The 27054-nt window shown below is 45.0% G+C and overlaps 1 protein-coding gene across 5 annotated transcripts in view; it reads right to left on the bottom strand.

Moving 5' to 3' along the window:
- Window positions 1–1831: 1831 nt before the first annotated feature.
- Window positions 1832–27054, bottom strand: part of SH3BP4 (SH3 domain binding protein 4) — a 99585-nt gene continuing 74362 nt past the window's right edge. For 4 of the 5 annotated variants that reach the window (XM_067548610.1, XM_067548611.1, XM_067548612.1 and 1 more), the window contains 3 exons: window positions 21106–23465; window positions 5874–6062; window positions 1832–4788 (listed from right to left, as the gene is read on the bottom strand). In XM_067548610.1, coding sequence (XP_067404711.1) covers window positions 4564–4788; window positions 5874–6062; window positions 21106–23465 — 2774 coding nt within the window. In that variant the 3' untranslated portion in view covers window positions 1832–4563. Of the gene's footprint in view, window positions 4789–5873; window positions 6063–18937; window positions 19519–21105; window positions 23466–27054 lie in introns of those variants that run through there. The other variant, XM_067548614.1, reaches the window with a different exon arrangement.

The following is a 27054-nucleotide window of genomic DNA, read 5'->3' as shown; positions in this document are numbered from 1 at the left end:
CCAGAGATTTGGGAGCATGGGCCAGATGTAGCCAAGTGCAAACATACAATTACCACTGGAAATCTGGCCTTTATAACGTACTAGTGCATTCTGCAGACACTGATCCCACGGCCTCCTGGTAGGGTCTCTCTCGAAAGGATTGGCTGAGTTTTACTGAGACCTGGGACTGTTCAGTTTTGCTGAGGTCTCACAAACTCTCCGAAGGCACGTTCCTGCTGAAAAACAAGGTGAAGGAACGGTCAGCAGAACAGAGCTGCACCCATCACAAAGGATCTTGTTAACTTTTCCATTGAGCTGCAGCTTTGCAAACCTTCGATTGGCAGCATCTGGATTTGGGGAATTAATTTAGTGCTCACAAAGGTGATGGATCAATATCCTTGTCTCACCATTGCCAACACCCACGAGCCAATACCAACCATTCTAGCTCAAGAGTCCAGCCCCTCCCCAAAATCATATAATTGGCTTGAAAATGGAGAAACTGACAAAAAGTTGTGAGTTGTTTACATTTCCCTGCTGGCTTCTGAGCCTGCAGTGGTCACATTTTCCAGATTTTCCCCTTGGGCTGTGAAAGGGGAACAAAAAGCACTAGACATTTTCATTCAAGTAAACTGAGATTCTCGTATGATCTTCTGACTCCAGGAGCTGGGGCTTTAAAAACCATCAAACATCACTCAGGTCACATTGAAAATCCCGAGACTTGAGAACCCGGTCTTGAACTAGGCCAAAGCGGGCTGGCGCTACGCAAAGCATTCCTGACTGTAGCTGTGCCCTGTGACTTGCAGCACATGCCCAGTGCAGAGATCCTGGAGCAACAACCGCCAATCATGCAGAGTTGGGCCAAACTGTGAGGAGCGGGGGGCGGCTTCCAGGGTGCATGAATAAAATGAAGTCACCAGACCCAGCTTCACACATGATCCAGGTCAGCAAAGTGGCTAACAAGACAAACTAGTTGCAGAACATGGTGCAAGCTCATTTCACACTTCCACCAGGTGCTACAAATGCTTACAAAAGGCCCGCATTTGGCCACATGTTTAACTCATCAGCTTCCCTACATTGCTAATAACCATCTTGCAACACATAGGTGAGCAACAGGGTGGTTTGACTGTTCAGGTAAAAGCAGAAGCTGCTGTCACGAGCAATGTTACTGGATCAGTAACACTAAAGAAGGTGAACCTTGTGGAATACACGATCATTGTTTGAATTTTTATACGCACACATTCCTCTTACCCTGGGGCTTTTTAGGAACCATCCAACCAGTGATGAATTATCTGATCATTTTCTCCAGCCAGAAAAATGCCAAAGAAGCAGTTATGTAATAAAAATGTCAGCCATAAAATATTGCAGCACATGTAATTATTACTCAGCCAGACAAATTGCCTTTCATTTTTAAAAGTAAAATGTTTTAGGCTTGTCTAGGATTTAAATGCAAATACTAAGTTCAGGCTTGGGGGGGGGGGGGGCCCCAGGGGAGGAGTGCAAATGATTTTACAGCTTGGAAAAAAATTAAACCTACACATATATTTGACCGTAAAATTGCAGCCCCACTGTTTTTGATGAATTGCTTTTGAAGAAGGAAGCAGAACTTGGCTGAGAACTTGACAAAGACTCAAAACTTCAAGGGACAGTTTCCTAGCCATTGATTTTTGTTTCTGTAAAGCATGCCTGGGGGTTGAAGGGAGAGGGATGGCAGAGGCTCATGGGTCAAACAGTTGCTGGGGGGGGGGGGAAGAGATCATCCAGTGGAAACCTAGAGAGAGATGTTTCCATGCATCAAAATAGTCCTAAGACTGAAGCAACTTCTCAGGAAACAAAGCATATTGAAACCTTGCAGGAGTATTCAAATAACCACTGCTTTAATTGTAATATTTTTCTCAAAGATTTTTTAAAAAAAAACATTAGCTGTTAAGTACAATAAGCAATTATTGTCCATACCGTAGTAATGCAACATCCAGGCCTAAGTTCCACAGCAGGGCCTGACATTTGTTGGGTGAAAGGCATTTGAATGGAAAAGGAAGCTGATTTTTAAATTAAAGAGGAAGGGGGGAAATTCATTCAGAACCATTGCAGGTGTGGGAGCTCAAATGATTTTCGAGAAGGGGGAAAAAGAACAGATGAAGCTGGGGAGAAGGGTGGGTTTAGGCTTCCGTAGAAATGTTAAGCTGGACGAACAGTGCCTGAGGTAGTTAGAAAAAAGGGGGAAAAACAAAACTAGCCAGTAATTTCCCATCTTGTAAGAATTCCAGGAGGCTAAAGCATCTGCCCTCTAGCTTGAACACGGCTGTAAGATCGACCTGGCCACCCTGCCTCAACATTGTCTTCATCTACAGTACGTTACACCTGAATTCTCCAACTAGATTCCCTGTGCCAACCACTTATCAAAGCCATTCTGCAAGCTCTGCAGACCCATTTGCAGGATCAGGGTCTTCGACAGTAGCCTTTTCAAGGGATAAAGCCAATAGTTTGGTAAAGCACGCTGCAAGTCTGTGCTTTGAACACAGACTCTTAAGGTCTGTTCCTTCAAAAAAGACCCCTGAGGAGAAAAAGCATGATTAAGGTGCTATTTTTCATTTTTCGTGGGAGTAGGTGATAATGTGAGGAGTGGGGAAACTTGTTTCTAAGGGGTGTTCTTTTGGGGGTGACAGCTGGAGGGGAAATTAGAGGCACAATCTCCATTAAACGGTCTTGTGTTCTTTGCAGGAGTGGATTCCCATAAGCCATACGTGTCTCATGTGTCGCTCTACTCTCGCTACATTCTGGTAACACTTGCCCTGATACACAAGTCATTTGGAGTCTCTGGAGTACTTCAAATGGCAGCCTGTGGCAAGGTCCAGGCAGACTGCACTAAGTTTTTATTTTAGACAATGGATGAAATGGTCCTGTGATACAAGCCAGCCCAAGTGTTCAGAGCAAACCTACTGGTGGATGGCTGACTGATGCCAGCTGCAGTCTCCTAGACATTGGAGGAACCTGACAATGGATAGGAAAAAAAGAATTGTGCCATTATCTCATGGCAACTTGTGATCCCACATCAGTCGATACAAGACTAATGCTTCTAGCAAGGCCACCCCCACCTCTCTTGTCAATATAAAGCTCAAGGAAGAAAAATATACTTCCTATCTAGGTGATCAACCCAGAAGAAACATCTTTAATCAGTAATGTTTTCATCAGTTGTCCACTGCAGGTGGCATTGCTATTTTGTTACGTGACTTGACCCTCAAAACAACCCTCTTCCTTCTGTTCAAAGCTATTTTTCCCCCCCCTCATGTGAAATACCAAAAAAGGGACTTGGCTATTAAAAAGGAGGTGTGTACATCACAGGTGAAGAAATCACAGAAAGGGTAAAATTTCAGCACAATCGAACCATTTATATGGCCAAGAATTATTTACATGGTAGATTGCCATCGAGGCTACTGAGTTCCAATCTCGCCACCAACTTTAATGGGCTTTGGGTTAAGACCCTAAAACTTGCCGACCCTGACCGAAATGGCACCTAAGTCAATGTCGTAACTCCCGCTGACTCCAGAGAGGTTTGGATCAGATCCCAACTTAGCAACCACGTTTTTTAAAAGGACTTCTAAAACACCTCCTCTCCTGACTGCTTCTGGAGTGTGCTGGTCACCGGCAGAGATTGCCAAGATGCTCTTATTGCAGTACGGAGCTGTTAGAGTGAAATGTTACCTTCAAGGAGACTGGCATCTTTTTAGTTAATGTCCATAAAAAGCAAAAAGAGGAAAGACGGGGAGGGAATGCCACTGGACCAGAAATCTTTTCAGCTCCTTCCAGAATGCTAATTGCGGCAGCTGTCATTTGCCTGAATGCTAACAGTAAGCACTGACTCCTCAAGTTAAAAACTGAAGTGGTACATATGAAAAATAATAGGTATCATGTATTTCTAGATCTAGAAATTAGAAAATGTGCATATATAAAAACAAATCACAGAGCTGCTGGAAAAAAAAAAAAAAAGAGTACAACTGCTTTTCTTTGTAACACTTTCTCAGGGTTGTAGGAGGTTCAGAGTTAATGCAATGGTTTATATAAAACAGTTATCCCAGAGTCTCACACTATAGAAAATCAAAAGCCATGTAAGGGGTGGAGGGTTGAAGGAAAGGAAAGGAAAGGAAGAGATTCACAATGTGCTTTGTTTTAAGTACATATTTACATGATTCATGGTCAATTTCAGAAGTGATCATTTAAAAAAAGTTTATACACCACATAAAAATGTAACAACTCTCCCATCAAAGTGGTTTCAACCTTTACTGCTCATTAAAAAAAATTAGATATTTATTTGCAAATGCCTAAAAAAAGGGTAGGTCTCCCCCCCATGTTAACCTTTACATATAGAAAGTTGTGTAACTGGTATCAACTCCACAGCATAGAAAACCCAGCACTTCTGGACTCTTTCTACATGAGGGAGAGAATTCAAAAGAGGACCAGCTTCATTGTGCAATTCCAGTCCCAGCGCAAACGTTCAAACTTTGGCCTTACAAAACTTTGTCCACTCCCTCCTGTTTTTTGCCCTCCACTAAAAACAGGAAGAGTTAAAAGTGTCAGGAATCCCTGCCATCAGATGGCAAAATCTTCATGGTCCTGAGGGCTAAAGGCAGCTGCACGGAGTATGTCCAAGGAATTGACTAGGATCAAGGATCCTGTGAGGTGTTTCCAGCGCTTGGTGATGGGGCTCTTCATTTTATCCAGCCCTATATGCAGCTCTTGGATAACATCGCGGTAGCTATCTCCAATCTGGTTACTCCAGGTTAGCAGAAAGTCATATGCTGGTTTCCACATGGCCTGCGAGTTCCATGCCAGAGACAAGAGAAAGCAAAAACAAACAGAATTGAGAGATCTGTTCTTGTTACTTAGACTAGACGCTGTTCTATAGAAACTCAGCAGTTTGCTGGGCATTTCCATGGTTGCTTAGAGACACAGGAAAAATGGCAATAGCAGAACAGGCCCTAGTACAACTGAATGCTTTGAAGCGCAGACCATACTGGATTGGATACTTGCCCATTCAGGCCTGACCTCAGCAAAGCCAATCCCTATTCTGCAAGGGACTTAAATGCTTGCTTGCAGCTGAGTGTGTGTAAATGCCATCAACTTCAGTGAGGTTCAACCACATTCTTTGCTGAATCAGGGCCCAAGTCCAGATTCATGCTGTTTGCTCTCCAGCTCCTGACGCTCCACAGCAAGGTGACCCTGCTGCCACAAGCCTGCTACATGCACAGCCAAGCTGTGCCATGCTGTGCATGTGGGAAAGAGGGTTGCTAGAGCCCTGCAGTGGTCAGATTTCACCCCAGAGCCACTGCTCTGGGAAAAAACTAAACTTGAGCCAGAGGGTTGTGTCAGAGGATAGTACAAACATTTATTCAGATTGAAAGTGCCTCAGAATTTCCATCAGGCATTGAGGTGCTATTTATTTTTTAAAGGGAATGCAGAGAGGTGATTGAAACGAACCATCCTTTGGCCCACCCCAAACCAAAACCACTCAGTGAGATGCAAGCAGCGAGCCTACGCAGAACAGCTGATTGCTCCATTCCCCTAGGGCAATGTGCGTGTGTCACACCAGGTGTCCATCAGGGCACCATCAGCAGGAACATATTACGATTTGCCCCCTTCCAAAGAGAGAAAATTGGACAATTGTGAAGAAAATGAAACCCTTGCCCGCCCCCGCCCCGCCCCGGGCACTGTTCCCGAGACCCACAGATCAAGGAAGCTTTTCCTCTAAGGAGCCACTTTCAGGCCCTTACACCTGGCTAGAGCAGCCGGGTGATCGGAGAAGAACATTCCTGTTGCAATGCTCAAGCATTTGCTTCCAGTCCACTAAACAAAGCCCATCACGCAGCACGACTTTACGGCACTGTAAAATCTAGCCTCACCTCGCTATCCACCACTCCACTCTTGTCTCGGTGGGGGGCTTCATAGGCGTCCATCTGGTGTTTGGAGACCTTGGCTAGCTTCTCAGCTAGCTCTCTCCAGCGCTGAGCCACTTCCACAGCTGTGGTGAGGAGCACAAAGTCCTGAATGAGCCTCACGACCAACCCCTGGCAGTCCATTTTCAGCAAGGCCTGAGAGAAGACAGAACAAACCACACAAAAGTCAGGTGCAGCCACAGGGTTTCGCCTTCTAGCAGCCATCAACAGTATTCTCCTGCCACTATGGCCCAATAAGGGCTGAGAACAGTCACAATTCATTCCTACAATGGACGTCATTCTTGGCGCTCAAATACCGAAGCGATAAAGCTTGTGAGAGAGAAGGAAGCCAAAGCCTTCCCCTGCCAAAAATCCAGCTCAATCTCCCCTTCTCTGATATGGTCATTCAAACCCCCATCCACAAGGCAAGTCCAGAAATCCCCTTTCTAACTGTGCAGCTGGTTAAACAATCCCGTCTATTTACATAGGGAAATCTTGTCAATAAATCAATACCAACTCCCCTCCCCCATATGACAGGTGGTGAAATAAGGTCACTGGACCTATGGGAAGAATAATCCCATTAAGTGGATAAAGAACTCTGCCTTGATTTTAGAGGTAGGGCTGGGTGTTCTAGCCAGATCTTCCAGGCAAATACGCTAAATATTTAGCTCCCATGCTGCAGTTTAAGCCTGTAAGAACTGAGAAAAATACCAGCATGTAATAAAGACAATTAACTTAACATGGCCAATGTACCTTGGAGGTGAGTGACCAGAGAAGAACAGAACAGCGCTTTCAAAACAGAGAATAAGGAATAAGTGCAACCAGGTATTTGTTAATAATCAGAACATCTGCTTGCTAAGAGCTGCACGCCAGCCCCGAGAAAGCTAGGTCTAGATCCAGTTCCAGTGAATCCCAGCTGAATGGGCAGTTCAGAGATTTAGGTAGAGAGAGAGAAGCAGTCATTTTGCTGAGGACTCTGGCTCACTTTACATTGCTTTTGTTCTGCATGCTTCAACTTTCAGTTCATTAGACTGTCTCTAAAGCCTTGAAAGATGGTTTACTGATTTAAGAACGGAGATTTCTGCAAACCCTTCTCTCGGGCTACTTCAATTAGCGGACCGGGAGTGCTCTGAAGTATGAGTTTACATACTTTATTTACACAGGATTTTAAAAAAAGATTAACTGTGGATGAGATGATCCGCAAGTGTCTAATCATTTTTCAGTCTCATAAATCCTTGGCCTCATGGATATCTTGCAGCAGTAAGTTCCATCGGTTGTGTACAAATTCATTTCCTTTGATCCGTTTTAAAGTTTGTTGCCTGGGTAGCCTCTGTTCTTGTGTTATAAAAGGCAGGTGTCTCAAAATGGGCACAGTGAAGGTTGTGGTTCCAGAGCTACCCAGTGAGACACACAACAACATGACAAAGAATTTTAACAGGGAATCTCATCTCAACATTACTGCGAATACAAAAATGCTGCACACAGACAAATGGAAGATAAAGTGGATAAAATCCCTCAACAGCATTTTAAAACTTGAACATGCGTGCATGTGAATTTGCTACAAGTCATAAAATGCTTCCCCCAGTTGCCAAAAGGTTTTTGCATAAGCATCTCCCATAACTGCATCACGAGGATGACATCATTATACTGCGGACACCACAGAGAACAGCACCCTAAGAAGAGAGAAAAGCAATGTCTAGTTCCTAAGGTTTAAACTACCAAATCTTTCAGGGCCAAGTTTCCAGAGGCCCACATGTTTATCACTAGGGTCCCACCAAATTCACCGTTCATTCTGGTCAATTAGTGCCTGGCCACTGGATCACACTGCCTCACCACAGAAGAGACGTCTTGGAAACTGCACTTGTCTCCCTACTTTGCTTCCTTTGTTTGAGTGGGACATTGAGGCACAAGGTGTGGAGGAGGAGCAAACAGGTGGTACAGAGGGAGACTGCTCTTTTGATTTAAAGACACGGGATCAAACAAGCACAGTAATTCCATTTCTCACGTCCAAAATGCCCCTCTTCCCCAGAAGTGCACATGTAATACAGCAGTTGGGGGGGATAGAAAACCACTAGCCCTGCAAACTGATCCATCGGTTCACAGACTGAAACAAAGTTAATCTCAAGACACCCCTGGGAGAACATCACCCCCTTTTTAAAAGGCCTTCGAGGTTTGTGCACTCTTCTAGGCACATGAGCGTCAATCCAGCGTCGTGGACCAGGGGACTGTAATTACAGGGCAGGAGCCGCTTGGATTGCTTCATTCTGATGTCCTCTCCAGATGAACATAACATGAAATGAGGCCCAAAAGGACGGAGCCAGAGAGACTATTTCTTCTGACTGAGACAGCCAGGCTTTATCTGCTGCGCAGCCATGGGACACGGCAGCCTCGCTCGGTGGCAGAAGCAAACCTCAGGCCAAACCGAGCAGCTTGGCAAGCTTCCTCTAACAGCAGAGAGCGTAGGGGAAACACATGCGCAGGAGTAATGGAGAACACTGGCTTTCAAAGCCAGGGCTCAGTGATTAGAAAGAGGCGTTGGTGACTGATGCTCAGTGAGCAAACCCCAACCAACTCATCCCCTGCACCCTACTACCACCCAATTTTCCCCTTGCACTCTCTCTCATGGAGGTTCCTCTAGAAGAGTCCCCACCAGTAGCAGGGATAGGTGGGCCACCCTACAACCTCAGACAGTGGGGTGGGAGGGCATGTGTCTCCTCTGGTGTGGGGCAAAGTGGCCATTTGGGCAACAAGCCACTGGAGGACTTGCCTAGGATTTCACTTAGAGGATCTGCGAGGGATGAGAGTCCCCAGAGAGTCTCCTCTGGGGTTTAAAGGGGGCTCTCCAGGCTCCTTTGAATTACCAGCTCTTCAGAGTCCAGGCCACGGTTGGACAGTGAGAGAAGATGGACGATGCGGCTGGCAGGCAGGGGGCACATGTGGAAGAGGCTACAAGGCATGGCCCCTTTACCCCCTTGGCGGCAGCAGCTGCAAGAACACCTGTCTTGCAGCTCACCTGCGCTTGTCACAGCTGGGGGCACACTCAGAGCCCAGGACGTGTGGTGTCGGGGGCCAGCATCAGCCCTTTCAGCCTCAACCATCCCCACCTTTTCAGGGCCCAAAGGCTGGACCATCTGAAGGGCTTAGATCCTCTGTCTCATCAGGGCTGCAAACCAGCGAGGAAGGAGAGAAGCCTTCCTTTGCAGTGGCAAGGCAGCCGAGTCACTAATTGCACTGAATATCAGCCTTTGGTTGTGTTTCCTAGACAATTAGAGTTAATTACATATATACAAACACAGAAGCTACCCAATGCTTAGCAAACAGTGTGGCAAGCCACTCTGAACTCCTCTTCACCTCACGGCAGGGACATTTGGGAGAAAAGGTGCCTCGAGGAGGCAAAAGGTTGCTGTCTCCTTCTGCTTTAAGACATTTGAATGGTCAGTTCAGCAAATCTAACGCCAAGCCACAAGTGGCATGGGTTAAAGGGAGGAGACACAGACTTGGAGAATTAGTTTACAAAGAAGTCATCACAAAGCCATATTTATAAATAAATTATTTTGTGACGTACTGAAAGAACAGTCCACCTTTTACTATGCCATCTTATCTGTAAGATGTCAAAATAGAATTTATTATGCTTTTCTAAAGCTCAGACTGGGAAAATGCTGTCTGGTTCAGCACAGAAATATTAGAATATACAATTATATCTATATAATTACGTAACATATAGAATATAAAATATAATGTAATATAATGTTTATATAATGATATATGATTATTACACACACACACACCCCAGTGTGCGCGCGCACACGCTTACAGATCAATTCAAGAAAATTACTAAATGATTCTGTGAAGGACAACCAGAGTCTCCTGCTCTCTTTCAAATACAGTACTTGTTTTAAGGTGGTCTGTGAAACTGCTTGCAGCTGCAGACCTTAAAACAATGTTTAAATCAGAGACTTGAGGCTTTGGGCATTTGTGAGTCCACAGAGTTTGCTGAAGGTTCCACTCTTTGACACAGGTGCGTGCCACAAAGAATCTAAGCTTTTCTGGATGTTTCGAGCCTTCCTGGTAGGGAAGGAAACTTAATGAGCTGAACTAAAAGGAAAGCAACGCCAGCAGCATATCTGGGAGGTGTGAACTTCCCCATTCATCTCAGTGGATTAACTCAAACCCAAAGATGATCATTTGAATATCCATGCCACTCATGTCACCTCTGACCATCGTAACAGAAACACCCAGCTCAGGATTTAGCCCCCAGCCCTGGATTGCCTCTCCTGGTACTAAAACCCCAGCTGTCACTTAGCCAGCAGCAGCTTCACAGCTAGGATGTTAGGAGTGACAGATACAAAAAGGCACCAAAAGCGGAAAGTGTGGGGACAGCGTAAAAATTTAACATAGCACATAAAAAGCCAGCACACGTATGCTATTCATCAGCCCGTGACCTCATGTACGTCAGGACGCAAACATGATGAGAGGCAGGCCAGGTGTGACACAATGGAAAGTAAAGCCAACTACAGACTAACGTGAGCAGAAGGGGCTTGGAGTAGAGACAGAGAAGGGAGGGTGGCTAACGGAGAAAAGCAGCTACAGTCCAAGCGGATATGGGGGGGGGGGGGGGGGGTGGGTTGGGTTGAGGACAGAGATAAGGGGATTATGGGACCAAACCCCCCCCACTGCCACTTCCACAGAATGACAATGCCATAAATGAAAGAACTTGATAGGTTAAAGAGGAGAAAAGTAGTCAAGAATTAGAACGTGCAAAGTCTAATCAGCACTAAAAGCAGGCCAGGGCCCATGGCAGCTGAGCCTTGGTCTGACTTCACCCAGGTGGGAATTCAGAGACAACGGAGGCACGCTCCCACCATCCCTGGCAACGGAATCCCAACGATCAAGCCAAGTGGGTTCTGTTCTCTCTCTGTTACCGTTCTCCACTGCCTCGCACCTCACCACGTCCTTTGCGCTGTGCTGTGGGAATGCAGCTGGAGCACAAAGCCACCAGACTGGAAAGGCTGATTTTACAGCCATGGTGCAGGGGGAGGGCAGGAACACGGACAACGAGGCATGCTGCAAAGCAGTGGAGAATCCGGCCTCTGGCTCATAACTTACTCTTGTGCTACAGTAGGACAGGGAGCTTCCTTGCTTTTTATTCCCTCACACTGGGAGAGTCAAGGGGAGCCTACTTACTGTTGAATAGGAGAGAACAGCTAGGGCCTGCGTGGATGGTGGGGGGACCGGGAATGAACAAACAAGTGGAAAGGAGGGAGCACTGTGAGTGGAGAACAGCTTAGTGGAAGATTGCAGAAACCATGATAGTAGCTGGTCAAGTGAGAGCCTGGCTAGAAAGAGATGAAAAATAGGAGAGGCACAGCAAGGTTTGTCGGGGGCAGGACACATTCACATCAACGGAGCGATGTTGTATCCCTGTGTGTGTATATCAGAAAAAGAGTTCATTAGTAACACCCACCCCCTCGCACCCAGAGGGGTCTATTTATGATAGCAAAAGCAACGGCAATAATAAAAGCAAACGCCCCAGATCACCTCTGGCTGTTGGACAACTCATCCCCTTTGCCACAAAAACGCACACAATGAAATCACAGATACATTTGCCTTCAAAGCGATTACTGGTCCATATGGGATTAGCAGGGGTCACAACAGATGTTAATCCTGAATCAGGCTTTTATAGCTACACTTGCTGCCTCCCTCCCCGCCAAAAAAGAGATAGAAGAATGTGTGTTTTGCTCTTAAAATCTACTCCAAATATTTCAGTTCCCGTTGCCATTGGGATACATTTATTTCTGAGGTCTGACCATTGTCATCGCTTAAAGCACGATATTGACAATGCTCTCCAAAGTCTTTGTTAGCCTCAGATCCTTTCAGCCTGCTCTATGAGAGACTAGCACGCAGCACAGCACGGAAGAGGGTTTGATATTCAAATTGTATTTCAAGCAGTGCAGCCGAAGACACACTTAAAATGCATCTAGATGCCATATTTGCATCCCAGTGCCGAAAGACAGGCACCCATTTCCAATTCTCTAATTATGGAAAATAGCATCTGAGCAAAAGATGAGCAGAGTGCCCAGAGGGGAATTTAGTACAAAGCTTTGGCGGCGGCTGAGTGACAAATGCACTATTCACAATGGTGTTTGCAGAAACATGCAAATCTCACTCCCTCCCACCCCAAATTAGCTAGACTCATTTTAGTCTATGGAAAATGTTGATTGCAGAGGGTGAGAAAGCCCTAGGCCTGATTGTCTGTTGGCCCAGGTGGACAGCAAAGCAGCTGGCATCCTGATTAGTGATTGGGAAGGTGCACTTTGTGTGGTAGAAAGTGACTATATAACTGTGCAACAATGCAGCTGAGCTGCATGATTCCTGGGGTCCTGCCCCCACCTCTGATGCCAATTTGCTGGGTGGCCTAAGTGAACAAAACCCCATCCATCTGCACCTCCCTTTCCCCTTTTGTGAAATGGGGGAAAATGCTTCTTCCCCACCCTCGGGCATGCAAAGCTGAATGAATTAGGGTCTGCGGGCCCCAGATGGAAGTCATTAAGGAAATGCAGAATTTTTCATTAATGATTCCTGATGCCATTTAAGTTGCAAAGCACTCAAGCAGTTCGAAGCATTGAGACCAACTGTAGAGCATTACTACATATTAGTCTGTCTGAACTTTCTGTAATATCATAAATTAAAGGTAGCCAGTGGCGGAGGAGGCGGCAGTAATTTTCAGTATTAGAGTACCTCTTCTCAGAGCGCTACGGGGATGTGATAATAAAGAAATGATCTAAAGTAAAGCTATGGGGGAAAAGATACCCACTGCCTTGGAGAACAAGCCAGGAAGGGGGATGTTACCTTACTCTGTAGGCTGGATTTCTCAGGCCATGACCTCAATCCAGACAGCTGGAATTGGGGTCCATGCCCCCCACATCTGATAGATTAGAAACGTGCAGTGTCACATGCCACTTCTGCTCCACTCCTGGCTACTGATGATTTGGAAGAAAGCACTTAAATAAGCAAATGTTCATTCTACTTTTTCTTCATTTCTGCTCTGCCGTATTAAAATTTCAATTTTAGGGCAGCTATGGATTTTTGCATTGAACATGCACAACTACCGTGCGGCAGAGGTTGGGGAAAGCAATGGGGTTGGAGACAAGCCATGTTTTGGGCATGGGGGAATACCTCTCTCTCTCTCCATACCTTTGATCAGGGGCAGAGGTGACCTAAGTTTGAGATAGGAGGGCAACACGCCTTAGTCCACTCTCCAACATAGTGTGACAGCCATGAACTGATTCTCCCCACCCCATTTCAGGATCTGCCATTACAGCCAAGGCTGGAGAAGGCCATTAGCTTTCAAGACCCACACTAAACTTCTGCCCTGCTGACAAAGCAGGCTTCTCATGCTTTAGGACTAGCAGGCTATTCAAAAAAACACAATCACAAACCACCCAAGGGTCATTGGTTGCCTCAGGGTGTCTGCTAACTGAGGCAGCTGCCCACTCCCGGCGTCAGTTGCCTCCCACACCCCCAGCATCAGTTACGCTTAACACAACGTGAAAGTGATTTTCATAAAAAAAAAAAAAAAAAAAAAAAAAAACAATTGGAAGGACTGGAGGATTTTTTTGTTTGTTTTGGTTTGGTTTTTTTTGTTTAAAGCTAGCTTAGAGTCTGGAACATTTCTAAATGAAACACATCAAGAAATGGGAATCTTTCCCCTCTGCTACAAGTAATGAGGGAATCTAAAAGAATTAGCAACAAAAGATGATGCCCTTTGATTTTAATGGGCTGGTAGGCATCAGGGGGATACTACTACTAACCTTTTATTTTGTGCATTTCACCCTGGTCAAACATATTTCATACTATGGCTCCATTTTTGCCTAAGTGAGGCACACAAGTTTCCTCCAGGAATTAAAGCACTAAGCACCTGCAGATGCTCTATGTCCATGTAACACTCAGGAGCGTTGGAGAGATTCTATAGCTTTCTGCTATTTAAACGGACGGGGGCTGAACCCGAGAGGTGGATATAGCCCCGCTGGAGTGTCATGAGCAAGCTATTCCTGTACCTTCTTAGCTTATGCATGTTTGGTACATCTGGACAGCCATCTAAAGTCTGATCTTTCCCCCGTGGAAAGATTCCCACTGACATTAGGACTTTAGGCCCCTTAATTCTTAGTTGGTTCTCGCCTCCACCCCGGCCCCTATATGACACTATCAGCGTACAAGGCCTCAACCGATTACAAGTGAATTCCCCTGGAGTGAACACAATATAGAGCCACGAGCGTGACCCTATGATCTTGCGCCCAGGGAAAAAGCCTTGTAGCATCCCATACTGTAGCGACTTGCACAAACTTACATCAACAGCCCAGAATTCAGGCGGTGCAAAGGAGGTGTGAGGCCATCTTGACCTCTCCACTATTCTGAAGTTGCACGTCTCAGGAGACGTATAAGGGGGTCTGCGCTTACTTTGTACCTAGAATAGAAGTGTTATGCTGAGGACGTCAGTGCCGAAACCTGTGATTCCAGAGGTCTAAGTTGAACACAACAACAAAGCGAATGGCCTGATTTCATGGGATGGAAAATTCATTTTTTGTATAAACCTCAGTACGGGGCTAACTATCGTACTGTGCAAGAATAGAAAAAAAAGTTAACATGCTGTGATTTTCTTCTCTTTGAGATAACTAGTAGCACCCTGAAACACTGAATTTCAAGAAAGCAACATACTGCTGGAAAGGGCTAGAAGTTCAAGGATTTATAAAAAGAACACTAGAAATTCCAAAGGGAAGTAATTATCTCAAAGATACAACTCTAGCTAGACCTCTGAAGAGCCGGGCAGTGTAGTTACTGTATTGCAAATCCACTGGAGTTTCCCTTCATTGCTCATTTGAGCAGCAATGTCAGCTTTTAGGACACTCTGAGCTACTGGGAGAAATTTTAAGCAGCACCTAAGTCGCATCTAAAAATGCTACTTTGGAAAATGTGACATTCCCTCATCTAGGCATGACAGAGTACATATGAGGCTTCTTAACTCGAATAGTGCTGGGTGTCTTAGGAGCTAAGGAGTACAACAAGAACCCTATTGTTCTGAACAGATTCTGCAATGCCCTTTGTCGTTCGTGGGTCTCAATTAGCACATCATGCATAGGTGTCAGCTGAGCAGAGCACTTCATCACATGCTTTAGGGCTTCACGGAAATCAGGAACTCATTTCCTGCTCTTCCCAGAAGGATGCAGGCCAGTGTCCTTTCTGATTCTGACATGTTTCTTCGCAGAGGAGGTTGTTAAAGATCAATCTGTTGGACTGGATGGCTTAGAGAAGAATGAGGGGGGATTTGATAGCAGCCTTTAACTACCTGAGGGGGTTCCCAGGAAGGATGGAGCTAGGCTGTTCTCAGTGGTGGCAGATGGCAGAACAAGGAGCAATGGTCTCAAGTTGCAGTGGGGGAGGTCTAGGCTGGATATTAGGAAAAAAAATTTCACTAGGAGGGTGTGAAACACTGGAATGAGTTACCTAGGGAGGTGGTGAAATCTCCATCTTTAGAGTTTTTAAGCTGCGGCTTGACAAATCCTTGGCTGGGATGATTTAAGCTGCAGTTGGTCCTGCTTTGAGCAGGGGGGTTGGACTAGATGACCGCCTTAGTTCCCTTCCAACTCAAATCTCAAAGCAGCAGGTTTTGGGCCACTGGCAATTCTCACCCTGATTTAATTATCTTGTGACTACTCAGACAGGGAGAGAGTGTTTTCATTCTTTCCTTCTCATTTAGGCGAGGCAGAACAGTGCCAAGACCTACAAGCCATCTTTGACCTTTAGAGCCAAAAACAGTGAGTCCAAATTAAAACTCATGTAATGCCTACAGTTTTTTGATGCAATAAAAACCCCTAAAGCATTTAAGAGGACAAGTAAATATTTCATTTCAGTCTTACAAAGAGTCCATTTACATCCATTAAACAGAACTACACACACACTCTTACTTGAAAGCAGGCTGCTTGTAAGAGAAAATCATAATTGCTTTGTTAACTCCCTGGAAAACTTTCTGCCTTCCCACCTCCACTCACGCACAACTTCCCCAGTAAGCGAAGTCATGCAGCGCATCCTGATGTCACCAAATCCAGGTCTAGAGAAAGGCCCAGAAGAAATGCACAGCCCAGAGTTCTCCTGCAAGGATGATCCAAACCTGCTGCAGTAGCACACTGGAAAAGATGCAACCTTTGAGGTATCCAAATTATTTAAGGGCTTTTAAAGTCAAATGAACGTCTTGTAATTCACCTGGCAATGTGGTAGCAAATGTTCTACCTAGTTTGCCACTCAGGGTACGTATTCCCTGCATTTAGTCTGGGCTTTTACCTCGGTGTTGCTCCTAACTCCTCACCCCTCCTGTCCACACACAAAACCCTTTCACCTAAGTTTGGTGGTGCTTTAAACTTGGGCTAACTGGCCTGGCTGGGAGTGGGGGGAGCTAAGGTCCCATTTACACTCTGGCTGATAATGTGCCCACTTTGCAATGAAGATACAGGCAAAGGCCATGTCTACACTAGCACTTATGTCTACAAAACTCGTCACACAGGGACGGGAAAATCACCCCGCCTCCCCTGAGCGACAAATTTTGCTAGTATAAGCGCTCGTGTGCACAGCGCTATGTTAGCGGGAGACGCTCAATTCCTCCGTATGCCCAGAGGACAGACAATATTCCACAATTCATTGGGTGAGGAGTTTGGGGGGTGGGGAGGGGAGGAGAACCAGAGCAGCTCAGCTGACTGCAGCGAAGAACCATGGGATACATCCCCAGAAGCCCTAGCGACATACCCAGGGAGCACAGCACCAGGGAGGACACAGTAACTCAGGCAGGGCCTTGCAGTGTGGTCGCTCACACTCAGGCTAGGCTAACCTACAGTGCCCATCACTTGTGGTAGCTCTGCTGGGAACATAGACCTTTAGCTAGAGTTGTTTTTTCAGAGCTCAGGTGGTGGGTGACTTTTCAAGTCCTCTTTACATCAAGCTGCATCCGTGTAACCACTCCGTTCCAGCTGAAATTTTCCAAAGATTATGGATCTGGGGTCCTTCAGTTTTTGGGTACTTGATTTTTTCATGGCCTGCTGACCGAGCCCCAGCCCTCTGAGGTGCCTCAAGCTGGGACCCAAAAGCACTAGACCTGAGTTTTCAAACTTTAGGCTTCAGTTATAGAAATCGTAGAAGATGAGAGTTGGAAGGGACCTCAGGAGGTCATCTAGTTCAACCCCATGCTCAAAGTAGAACCCACCCCAACTAAATAATCCCAGCCAGGGCCTTAGAGATTTTTAAGGACGGAGATTCCACCACCTTCCTAGGTAACCCATTCCAGTGTTTCACCACACTCGTAATGAAAAAGTTTTTCCTAATATCCAACCTAGACCTTCCCCCACTGCAACTTGAGTGTCTTCTGCAGCGGCATGGCAGCAGGTAACAGACTCTGAGTCATAAGCCCTTCTAGTGGGTCTGAACTCTTCTGAATAAATGTTCCACAAGACTGTTCCGATCTCTCCCGCCACCCTGCTAAATGGGTTCCTGTTTTCTTTTTGTACGCTCCTTTGCACGTCTGAGCACACGCACACAGGAAACGTCAAATAACTAAGATTTAAAAAAAAAAAAACACTAGTGAGAGTTGAAGGACCCTACTCAAAGTTAACTGTCTTTAACGTCTCACTTTTTAGACTGGGATTTAAAAGAAGCTGCATTCAAAAAGCAAGACAAATCTGGGTTATTTGCAGAGGAAGGATAATAAACTTCCAAGAGCCAGGGGATTCTGGTACCCCTCAGAGATAAGTAAAGGGAAAAATACAGCTGCTGCACATCTGCAAGGGCTCAGACTGAGGAACAGAATTCAGCCCTAAGGAAAGAACTGATTTCGAGTTTATCCCTGTAAGACGACAGAAAGGTTGGAGCCCATGGATTTTTCAAACCCTCTCTCTTCCATGTTTAGATGCTGATTTGCCTGAAAACCCCACAACTCAGTTTCAAATGAAGTGTTCCCTCAATGGGGGAGGAGCGGGGGTGACAGGACGGGGATGGGGACGAACAGCGTTTGCTTTTGAAGCAGAAGCGAATCCGGGAGAGCTCTGGATTCTATAAGCACCAGTTGGCACTGAAATTATGAATGGGTTAACTGGCCTATCTATGGGAAAAACGAGGTTCATCTTGCTGTCCAACCTACATCAGTCCCCTTTGAATTAGTGGGTCTCTCTCTCACACAGTACTAACCCTGCCTAACAACATTTCTCTTTTCACCTATAAAAATAGCTTGTGGCCTTTAGTCGCCTGCTCCATTTTGCTCTCCATATCAAGGATTCTGTCCTTCTACCTGCTCCTTCCTTAAAGTAGAATTTGTGCTTCTTTGTTCCCTTATTAGACCCCAGTTAGCGATATGCAGCCACACTCTTCCCTTTTGAGTAGGGTCCTTCTCAGCAAGAATTCTTCTCAAGCGCTGCTTTGCCTTTGAATAAGAGCTTGACCATTGAAGGTTTTCAATGATCTCTCAAGACACTTCAGCATTTGGGTCACCATTTTCTATTCCTATCAACGCCCTTCTGCACAAAGCTGACTGGAACTTCGTGTCCCGGTCACAAGCCCATTCCCAGCAATACTGCTGCCTGCCTTTAAAGATGGGAACAGAGGAATGCCACAAGCGGGTACATTTAAAAGAATCTTTTTGCTGCTGGATGGCAAATTAAACAGCTGTCTAGACAGACAGCTATATAGAAGACAGAGGGAGTAGTCCATTTAAAAAATAAAGCCGCACCTGTACTTGAAGTGACAAACAATTGACATATTAAGTGCAGGAAAGTAAGGCCCAGAACTCAGGTGGGCACCTTTCTCATTTGTGAAAACTGGACGGTGAGTGGCAAAACTCATCGGTCCACCCCTCCCCCCCAAGGTCCCACCCCTTCTATCAAGGCCCCGCCTCCTGCTCCGAACTTAGATAAATCTTCAGTCAGTCTTAATAGTTGATGTTTCCAAATGCTTTAGACTGCTCTGAAAAGGTCAACTCTAATTTTATATATTCACATTTAATTAGTTCATTAGGTGGCTACTAGTATCATGTGAATTCCAATAAAACTCAGAGTTGAATCAGTCTCTCTCTGTAGTCCAATATTTTCCCATTCCCGAAAGTGATATATCACTATTTAGATAGGGATTTTAAAGAGCTTGGCAGAATTAAAACATGCTAACAAACAGAGGGAGTATTCACAAATGAATCCCTGAATACGCTAGATAGGATGTCACTGGATAATGACTCCCCATTCTCCAAGATAACAAACGCAGCTTACACCTAATCCTTAACATTCACCACTCTTTTTAAATGACAAAAGATGTGAGTTATTACATATAGCACTCTGCCTTTCTGCACATTTTATCTATGAATAATTTAGTTTCCTCTGCAGTCAGACAAGCGAGGCCTGAAACCATCCAGAGAAGCTTTTGCTAGTCAATAATTAGGTTGACATTTTAAAAACATGATGCGATGTTGCCTCGTTCTCTGCTTTTCTGAAGAACGCCATTTAAAGGATGAGGAGCACAGCAAATCCTGTCTAGAATACAAGCACTGAATTTCTTTGCCTTGTTTCCTGCGAACACACAGAGATCCATGCTGCAAAAAACAAATTTTCAGTGAGATTTTCAAACAGCATCTAAAGCTACAATTGCAGAATTCAAGTTTCCCCTGACTGCAAACAGAAGTTTATTAGAACATCCCTGGTTAAATCATTTTTTAGATGTTCTGCATAATTACGCCATCATTCAGGATGAGCCACCTAAATTCAAGCCGATCCAATCACATGATCTACCAGATATGTTTACAGATGTTTAGAGAAAGAGAAGAAACAGATTTCTGATTAAAAATAACCAGCAGGAAAATTCCTTTTTAAAGAAGCCTAATATTTTTATCCTCTATAAGTAAAGATGCAGAATCCTTTCTTCCCAGAAGCAATCTTTATAACAACCCTTTGCTATACATCAGTTCAAGAGGTTTGTAAATTGACAGTTAACCAGTGCATTCCACTACAGAAGTACTTTTTACATTTCTTGCTATAAACCAGTTTGATCTATTATTACAAGCTTTCATATAACCCCCTCCACCCCCAAAACTGTTGATGCCTAACAAGCATTTAGAGAGGTTTTCTTACAAACTTTTTGCTTTAAGTTGCTAAACTTCCATCACTAGAAACTCTTCACATTATTTCTGAAAGTATGTATTTGTTCCTGAGCTTCAGAGTATTTAATTGAACGCCCCACTTTAGCACTAATGACCAGTTTAAAGCCAAAAGACTACTGAAGCTAGCGTAACAACTGCCAATTACATCAATGGGCTTTTGGATCAGCTACCTTTTAAAATAAAGAAACACCTCTATGGGATCTGCCTAAAACCCCACAGAGACTCTGAACATACAGCTTCCACCACTCAACGAGAGAAGAATCATGAAGTGCCCCTGTAGCTATGTCACCAACCCCACCCTCCAATCTGGATGTACAGCTTCATTTTCATTTTAACGTTTTAACTGTGGAACAGAGAGCAGCCTGCAATGAAAGCATCTTGAACAGCTATGGTGCAGAACTCCACTATGTTTTACTGATCAAAATAATTTCCTGTGCTCTTAGAGGGTGGGAAGGGACACCTCAAACAGAAGACTTATAAACTTCCCAAGTGGTTAAAAGTCATTTTCACTGAACCCCACTGAGAGGCAAAATTTTCTACTGAATAGGGCACTGGTAGACAGTCAGGAGACCTGGGTTCAATTCCCAGGTCAGCCACTGATCTGGTGTGTGACTTAGAATCATAGAAGATGAGGATTGGAAGGGACCTCAGGAGGTCATCTAGTCCAACCCCCTGCTCAAAGTGGGACCAACCCCAACTGACTTGTATAAGTCATTGCACCTCTCGGTGCCTCCTTGCTGTAATAGCTCTTCCGGATAAGGCCTCTCTTCTACTACTGTGTATAAAGAACATATCTAGCATAATGGGGCCCTGATCCCATTTGGAGATTTCTAGGCACTGCTATAATACCAATATAGTGACAGTTTCCCATCAAAACATGATGAGTAACCTGCAAAAAACGCATTAAGATGCACTTTCATTTTTAGGGACCATTTATGAAGAACTGCATTCCTGCTTCTACCTCCAATTCAGAATGCATTTCTTAAATAGATTAAGAATTTCTCTGGCAGGTGGAATACTCACAGCCACTAGCTCCTTCTGGAAAGATTTTCTCTCCCTGTTCTCTGTATTATTGCAGTCCTCTTTCAGCTTCTCCAGCACAGAGGCTACCCGTTCAGGCTCGCTGTCTAGCTCTGCTCGACAGAAGAAAGTGAGTGGCAAGTTTATGTATCCCAAGGCGTCCGCGAATGACCGCCAGCTGCTGATGTTCTCCATCAGCAGCGTCCTGACTGAGGCATAGATGTACGTGAGAAACTTGCAAGGCCTCAGGATTTGCTCAAGCAATACACTGGTGGTGAGATCAGGTCCAGAAAAATAGCTAGGCTTGACTTTCCCAACCACTAGCACATTTTTGTCGTGAACAAGGCCAATTTTCCCTTGGTAGTAGCCAATATACCATTCCTTTGTCCAGAGCTGGCCTTTCAGTCTGATCTTCTCTTCACTGAGCAGCGCTATGACATCTCCTTTCTTATATTCCAGTAGGTAATGGTTCTTGTTTTGGCGCACTACAGTTTTAAGCAGTTTGCCATACTTTAGGCTTGCAACTGGCCGGTCCTGAAAGGCAGGGTATTTGCTAGTGGCAGCCAGGGAGGACAGAATGATCTTCCCAACTTCATTCTTCTTGAGGAACCTTCTCTGCCCAGTGGACTTGATGGCATTTTTAGGAGGCGGCTGTGGCGTTTGCACGCAGAACTGGGTCAATATGGCGCCCTTATCATCCTTGACCTGTATCCTCAACGTGAAATCTGAGAGCTCATCAAGGTCATGGGACAGGATGGGGAAAATGAGGCGGCTAACCTTCCCCAGCTTCATCTGGAAGCCTCGGACGATTTTGGCTTGCTCACTGGCCTTCACCTCGTAATTAGTCATGTTGGAAAACATGCAGAGTTTCAGGTCCTGCGGGCAGGGCAGAGTGAATTGATGCTTGCCCCACAGCTGCAGGGCCACGGGTGCCACGCTGTGGATTTGCCGCGTCACCTCGGTCACCAAGAGAGTCTTTGGCGCACACTCATGTCCAAAAATAGCTACTATGGTTTTAAAAGAAGGATGTATGTGTTTGGGGCCATAGACACCCACTGTGATCTTTTTACTGATGTAGTCCCAGACAGTGTAAGGATACATGACATTCTGCCCATGGGCCACAACAGCTATGTACATGCAAGGTTCCAGGTTATCCAACTGCACCTGTACCGTGTCTCCATAAGAATAGCTGAGTTGCACTGGTGTATAAGGTCCTTCTTTCGTGTCGCTCCGCAGGCACTGTAATCCCACTAAGCTCTTACTCACGATGTCGTTCTTCACCTCCGCCGATACTTTCATCTCCAATATGATGAAGGTTTTTACATCCATGTTGCTCAGTTTAATCTCCAGCACCGGGCTTATGGTGCTGCATTTGTCACTGTTGAGCTCCAGAGGCGGGTCTAACATGGCTTTCATGGAGATTTGCTGTGTTTCTCCTGGCACGATGTGTCCTTCTGGCACGTGGATGCTGATGTTAGTATCTGGCAGCTGCACGGCTCCACCAGAACTATCCAGCTTGCAGACAATGTTGGTCTCCACAGGTTGTGTCTGACCCCAGCCAGGGTTCTGGCCAAGCAAATCCAAGTCATGGCATGACCGTGCCAGCTTCCTATGGTTCAACCACGCAGTTCTAAAATCTTCCCTGCTCTGGAATTGTTCAGGGGTAGGTGATTTTAACCCAGTAAAAAACCCTGATGCCGGAGTTTCTGATTTTGCCTGAAGGACAGACAGTTCCGACAAACTGTATGATCGTTTACTTCTGAAGAAGGGATTGTCTCGTCTCACCGGCTGTTCGAACTCAAATCCATTTGTGGATGGGAGTTCATCAAAGATGTTTCCTATGCTGCTGTTAGTTGCAGAACTGGCCCCTGTAAACGTAGGAGCTGTTGTGTCAAACAGCAGTAAGTCCACTGTGGTTTTGGGGGTGCACTCTTTGTCCAAGCTGGGCATTATTTGCACATTCCCATTCAGAAATGGGTTTGTCTGGACCCCGTTTAAGAAAGGGTTGTTACTGTAGGTGTTGGCAAAGTTCCTCTTTACATCAGTCCACTCTCCAAGCAGATCTAGCTCTCGGACTCCTTCGTCAGGACTCTCAAGTAAATTGTCTATCATTCCACTGTCAGTGAAGGAGGAGTTGCGGTAGTTTACAGGCTGGACATAGGAAGAAGGTATATAACCCATTTCTGTGGTGTTGTGAGCATACCACCATTCGCCTCCTGAGGTATCCAAGACATAGAGGTGGTCACCCTTGGAGAACTTTAAGGTTGTGAAGTTAGTTGGGCAATAATCTTTGATTGCTACAACTTCCTTTGCATTTCCAAAAGACGTGGGATTGTCTACCAGCAAGGCACTAGGAGAAGGCACTGCAAAGGGAAAAGAAACAAGAGTCACAAGCAATCTGCAGAAATCATAAGTTATTTACGAAACTTATGTCTCAGAAAAGCAATCCAATCACTTTGGCCAACGAAGGCCCGACACAGGTTTTATCATATCTTCTGATCATTCTGCTACTTCTGATCTCTTTAAAATTCACCCACCCAGTACTTTGGATGCTTATATGTGCAGTGAGAGAGAGTTTCTGCCCTGAAGATCTTAAAATATAGACAGTCAAAGGGCTTGAGGGAAACAGGAGATTGGCCAAGTCACATGTCATCCAGCAGCCCATGGCAGAACCGGGACCAGAACCCCTGACTCCAAGTCCAGTATGTTACCAACTAAACAACACTACCTCCCCTTTCAATTAAGGTCCTAACAATCTCTTCCATGAGAGAATTTGGCACTCCATGCTCTCATGTTCATGTGTAGAAAGAAGGAAAAGGAGATGCCTTAACGGAGCTTTATCAGAGCTTCAAAGGAGTCGGAGGTTGGGGACATCTTTTAGTCTGCCTGTCCAGTCAGTTTCTTAAACTGGTACCTGTTACCTTAGTCTGTTATAGCTGCAGCCCCAGGACTGCTGCACAGGCTCAACAATATCTTAACACTCTGGCTGATCATTCTTTGTAATCACAGATTGCTTCTTGGGCTCAATTAAATAGTATTACTAAAGGAGAAAGACAAGGTGGGAGGCAATATCTGTTATTGGACCAACTTCCGTTGGCAAGAGAGATGAGCTCTCGCGCTTACACACAGCTCTTCTTCGTGTCTCCAATAATCAAGATTGATGTAAACAAAATACCAAAAGTCTAAAATTCCTGCCCCTCTGAATTTTGAGTGTGGAAGGAGACTTAAAAAAACCACATAAAATCATTGTATTTACAAGAACAAATACCTGCAGACTAAAAATTAATCCTTCTAATAGGCCCCTGATCTGGCAAAACACAAACTCATATTTGTCTTTAAACACATGCTCAAGTCCTCATTGTCTTCAGGATGCTTTTCTGAATTGAAGCACTCGTCACTTGCAACAGAATTCCATGCTTTTTATTTTTGGGCTCCAACCAAAATCAGTGTAGTGCCAGCTTTTCTCCCCTTCTCGTCCAGCATTTGCATTTCAAGGTTATTTAACAAAAATTAACTTCAGGTCCAAAGAGAGATCCATGCAACACAAACTCCCCAAAAAAGCACTGCACCAAAACAGTGTGTATTATCAAGAATTAAACAGTTTCCAAACTCATTTCCAAATCGCAGCACTCAGCCAACCACAGGCCAAACTGCATGTCATTTTAGAGCTCCTGATTACAAACCTAAAGCACTCCAACCTAGCATACAGATGGCCAGCCTGGCTTTTGGCATTCACAGTTGGAACATTTCCTGCAAGAAATGCTAACAGCAAAACTTGGATCCATCACCCATGTTCAAATATGTGTTATCTTGCTAGAAAAACCAAAGAGATGTATGCCTAAGGAAAAAAGTCTACATTAATAATTACACACAAACAGCAAAAAAGGGTGCTAATATTTTTTTAAAAGTGTTCAGACTGAATTATTTCAATATCAAGGCTGAGGCAGAATTAAGATCCTTTCCCCTCATAATAAAAGGGTCATAAAAGTGACTCCCAAATTCTGAAGACAAAAGATGCATGTATATATAAAGCCACTAACCCAATGTAATTCTAAGCTGCTTGAATATAAAACTGGTTTAAAGGCAGAGATGACACCTTAATAGTTATTTTGATAAGCCATATGTTACAACACGCTGTTATACCAGCGAAGAACTAAAAAACTAAAGCTCCCAGGCAGCCTTTAAACACCTCTGCTAGCTCTTAGCTATTGCAGCATATACGGTACACAATATTATGCGTTGATCTGACATTCCCTGAAGTAATATAGGCACAAAAAGGGAAAATGTTTGAAATTCAAATGTTAGTTTTCTTTAAGAGACTTAGGGGTCCCTTGGACGTCCCTTTGCTTTCTACTGTTGCTTTGAGCTACCCTAGAAGTGGGAACATCATACTTTAAATAAAAAAGTAGCTCCTCCACTGTAATTCTAGAAACTTTATAAAGTTTGAATCCTTAAACTCCTACAAAATGAGCCTGATTATATAAGCCAATGCCAAAGAGTTGTTAATATTGCTGAAAATTCCCAATGACTAGCTATGATCAATTTAAAATACTCAGATCGCTAACTATGGAAAGCAAAACTTGAGATTCTTTTTCCCCCGACCCCTCAACCAAGGACAGCATTTTATTTCAAAAGTGGCAAAGGAAAAACAAAGCAGCAATATGCTTATGCTCCTCTCTGCTTACAACGGAGACTGGTTTATACCCAAATTCTATGCCATGTTTGAGTTTTAAGGAGCTGTGGGAGTTAGTTTCATGAATGAATATACTATACTAGGCGAAAACAATCTAGTCATGTAGGTAAAAAAGCCAAAAACGTCTCAGAACGTACAAATTAGATGGTAACAGACAATCCCAGGCATGATTTAACCTGGTGATGTTCTGAACAAAAAGAGCTCTCAACCCGGCTGGTGGGATGAGTGTCGGAAACAAGTACCAGACTCAGACATTCCAGGCGTCAGAGTCACACAGACAGAGTGACCAGGCAGGTGAGGTAATATCTCGACTGCATACCGTGGCAAACGGCCGGCTTCCCTCTAGTGGGTCTCATGCTTTCCTGATTGTAGTGGGCCAGGGAGTTGCCTGTCACCCCGTCTTCCCAGGGGAGGGGGTAGGGACCCGTGCCCGCCCACCCACTCCTCCGGGTCCCAGCCCAGGGGCCCTATGAGAAGCAGCTATGTGCTGCTGTTACTGCTTTCAAAACTGCACACTCTTCCCCTGGGCTAATTTTCCCCCTCCTTCAGTCCTTCTGGCTGCTCCACCACAGAACTCTGCTCTCCAGACTGTTCCTCTGCACAGATCAGCACTCCTATCACAACACAGCAGGGCACTCCTATTTCCTCCAGCACATGCTCTGACTGTTTGGAGCAGAGGGTTTTTATGGAGCACCTGGCTGGTCCTTAATTGGCCTCAGCTGCTCCTAATTGCCCCCTAATGGCTCTCAGTTAGTCACCAGGGAACAAAGCCCTGAGCATTCTGGGGATCACATATCTCCCGTCCACCACTCTCCTACTGCTCTCTGCCTTCGCTATATCACAATACAGACAGTGACAATCCTGGAATCTTAGAGATTCCTTCGTGACGTCCATTTATTTACGGATTGTAACAACAAGGACAGAAGAAAACAAAAGCCAGCTTTATCCAGTGCCGTGGGGCAGAAAGCAATCCTTTTGACCAGATCATTTTCCATTCCACTGGAAACACTACACGGGGGAGGGAGAAGACATGGCATGTAGGGGGGAATTAACTGTCCCCAAAACCCACATTTAATTTTCAGTGTGAAACACAAACCCTCTTAAGTCTTTCTGGCATCCTGGTATGAAGTGCCCATTAATTCAATTAAACACTTGGCTCCCTGGGTGAGGTGCAGCCATCCCTCTGGCTGCTTCTCTACTTGGCACCAATTCTACTAGCTCGGTATTTGGTCTCAGGTTGTTAACCGAGCCACCATTCT

This window comes from Emydura macquarii, unplaced genomic scaffold (assembly GCF_026122565.2).
Source record: "Emydura macquarii macquarii isolate MOO-44397 ecotype Brisbane River unplaced genomic scaffold, CSIRO-AGI_Emac_v2 contig_1253, whole genome shotgun sequence".
NCBI lineage: Eukaryota > Metazoa > Chordata > Testudines > Chelidae > Emydura > Emydura macquarii.
The sequence above is the reverse complement of the archived record's forward strand: the minus strand, read 5'-3'. Positions and strand labels throughout refer to the sequence as shown.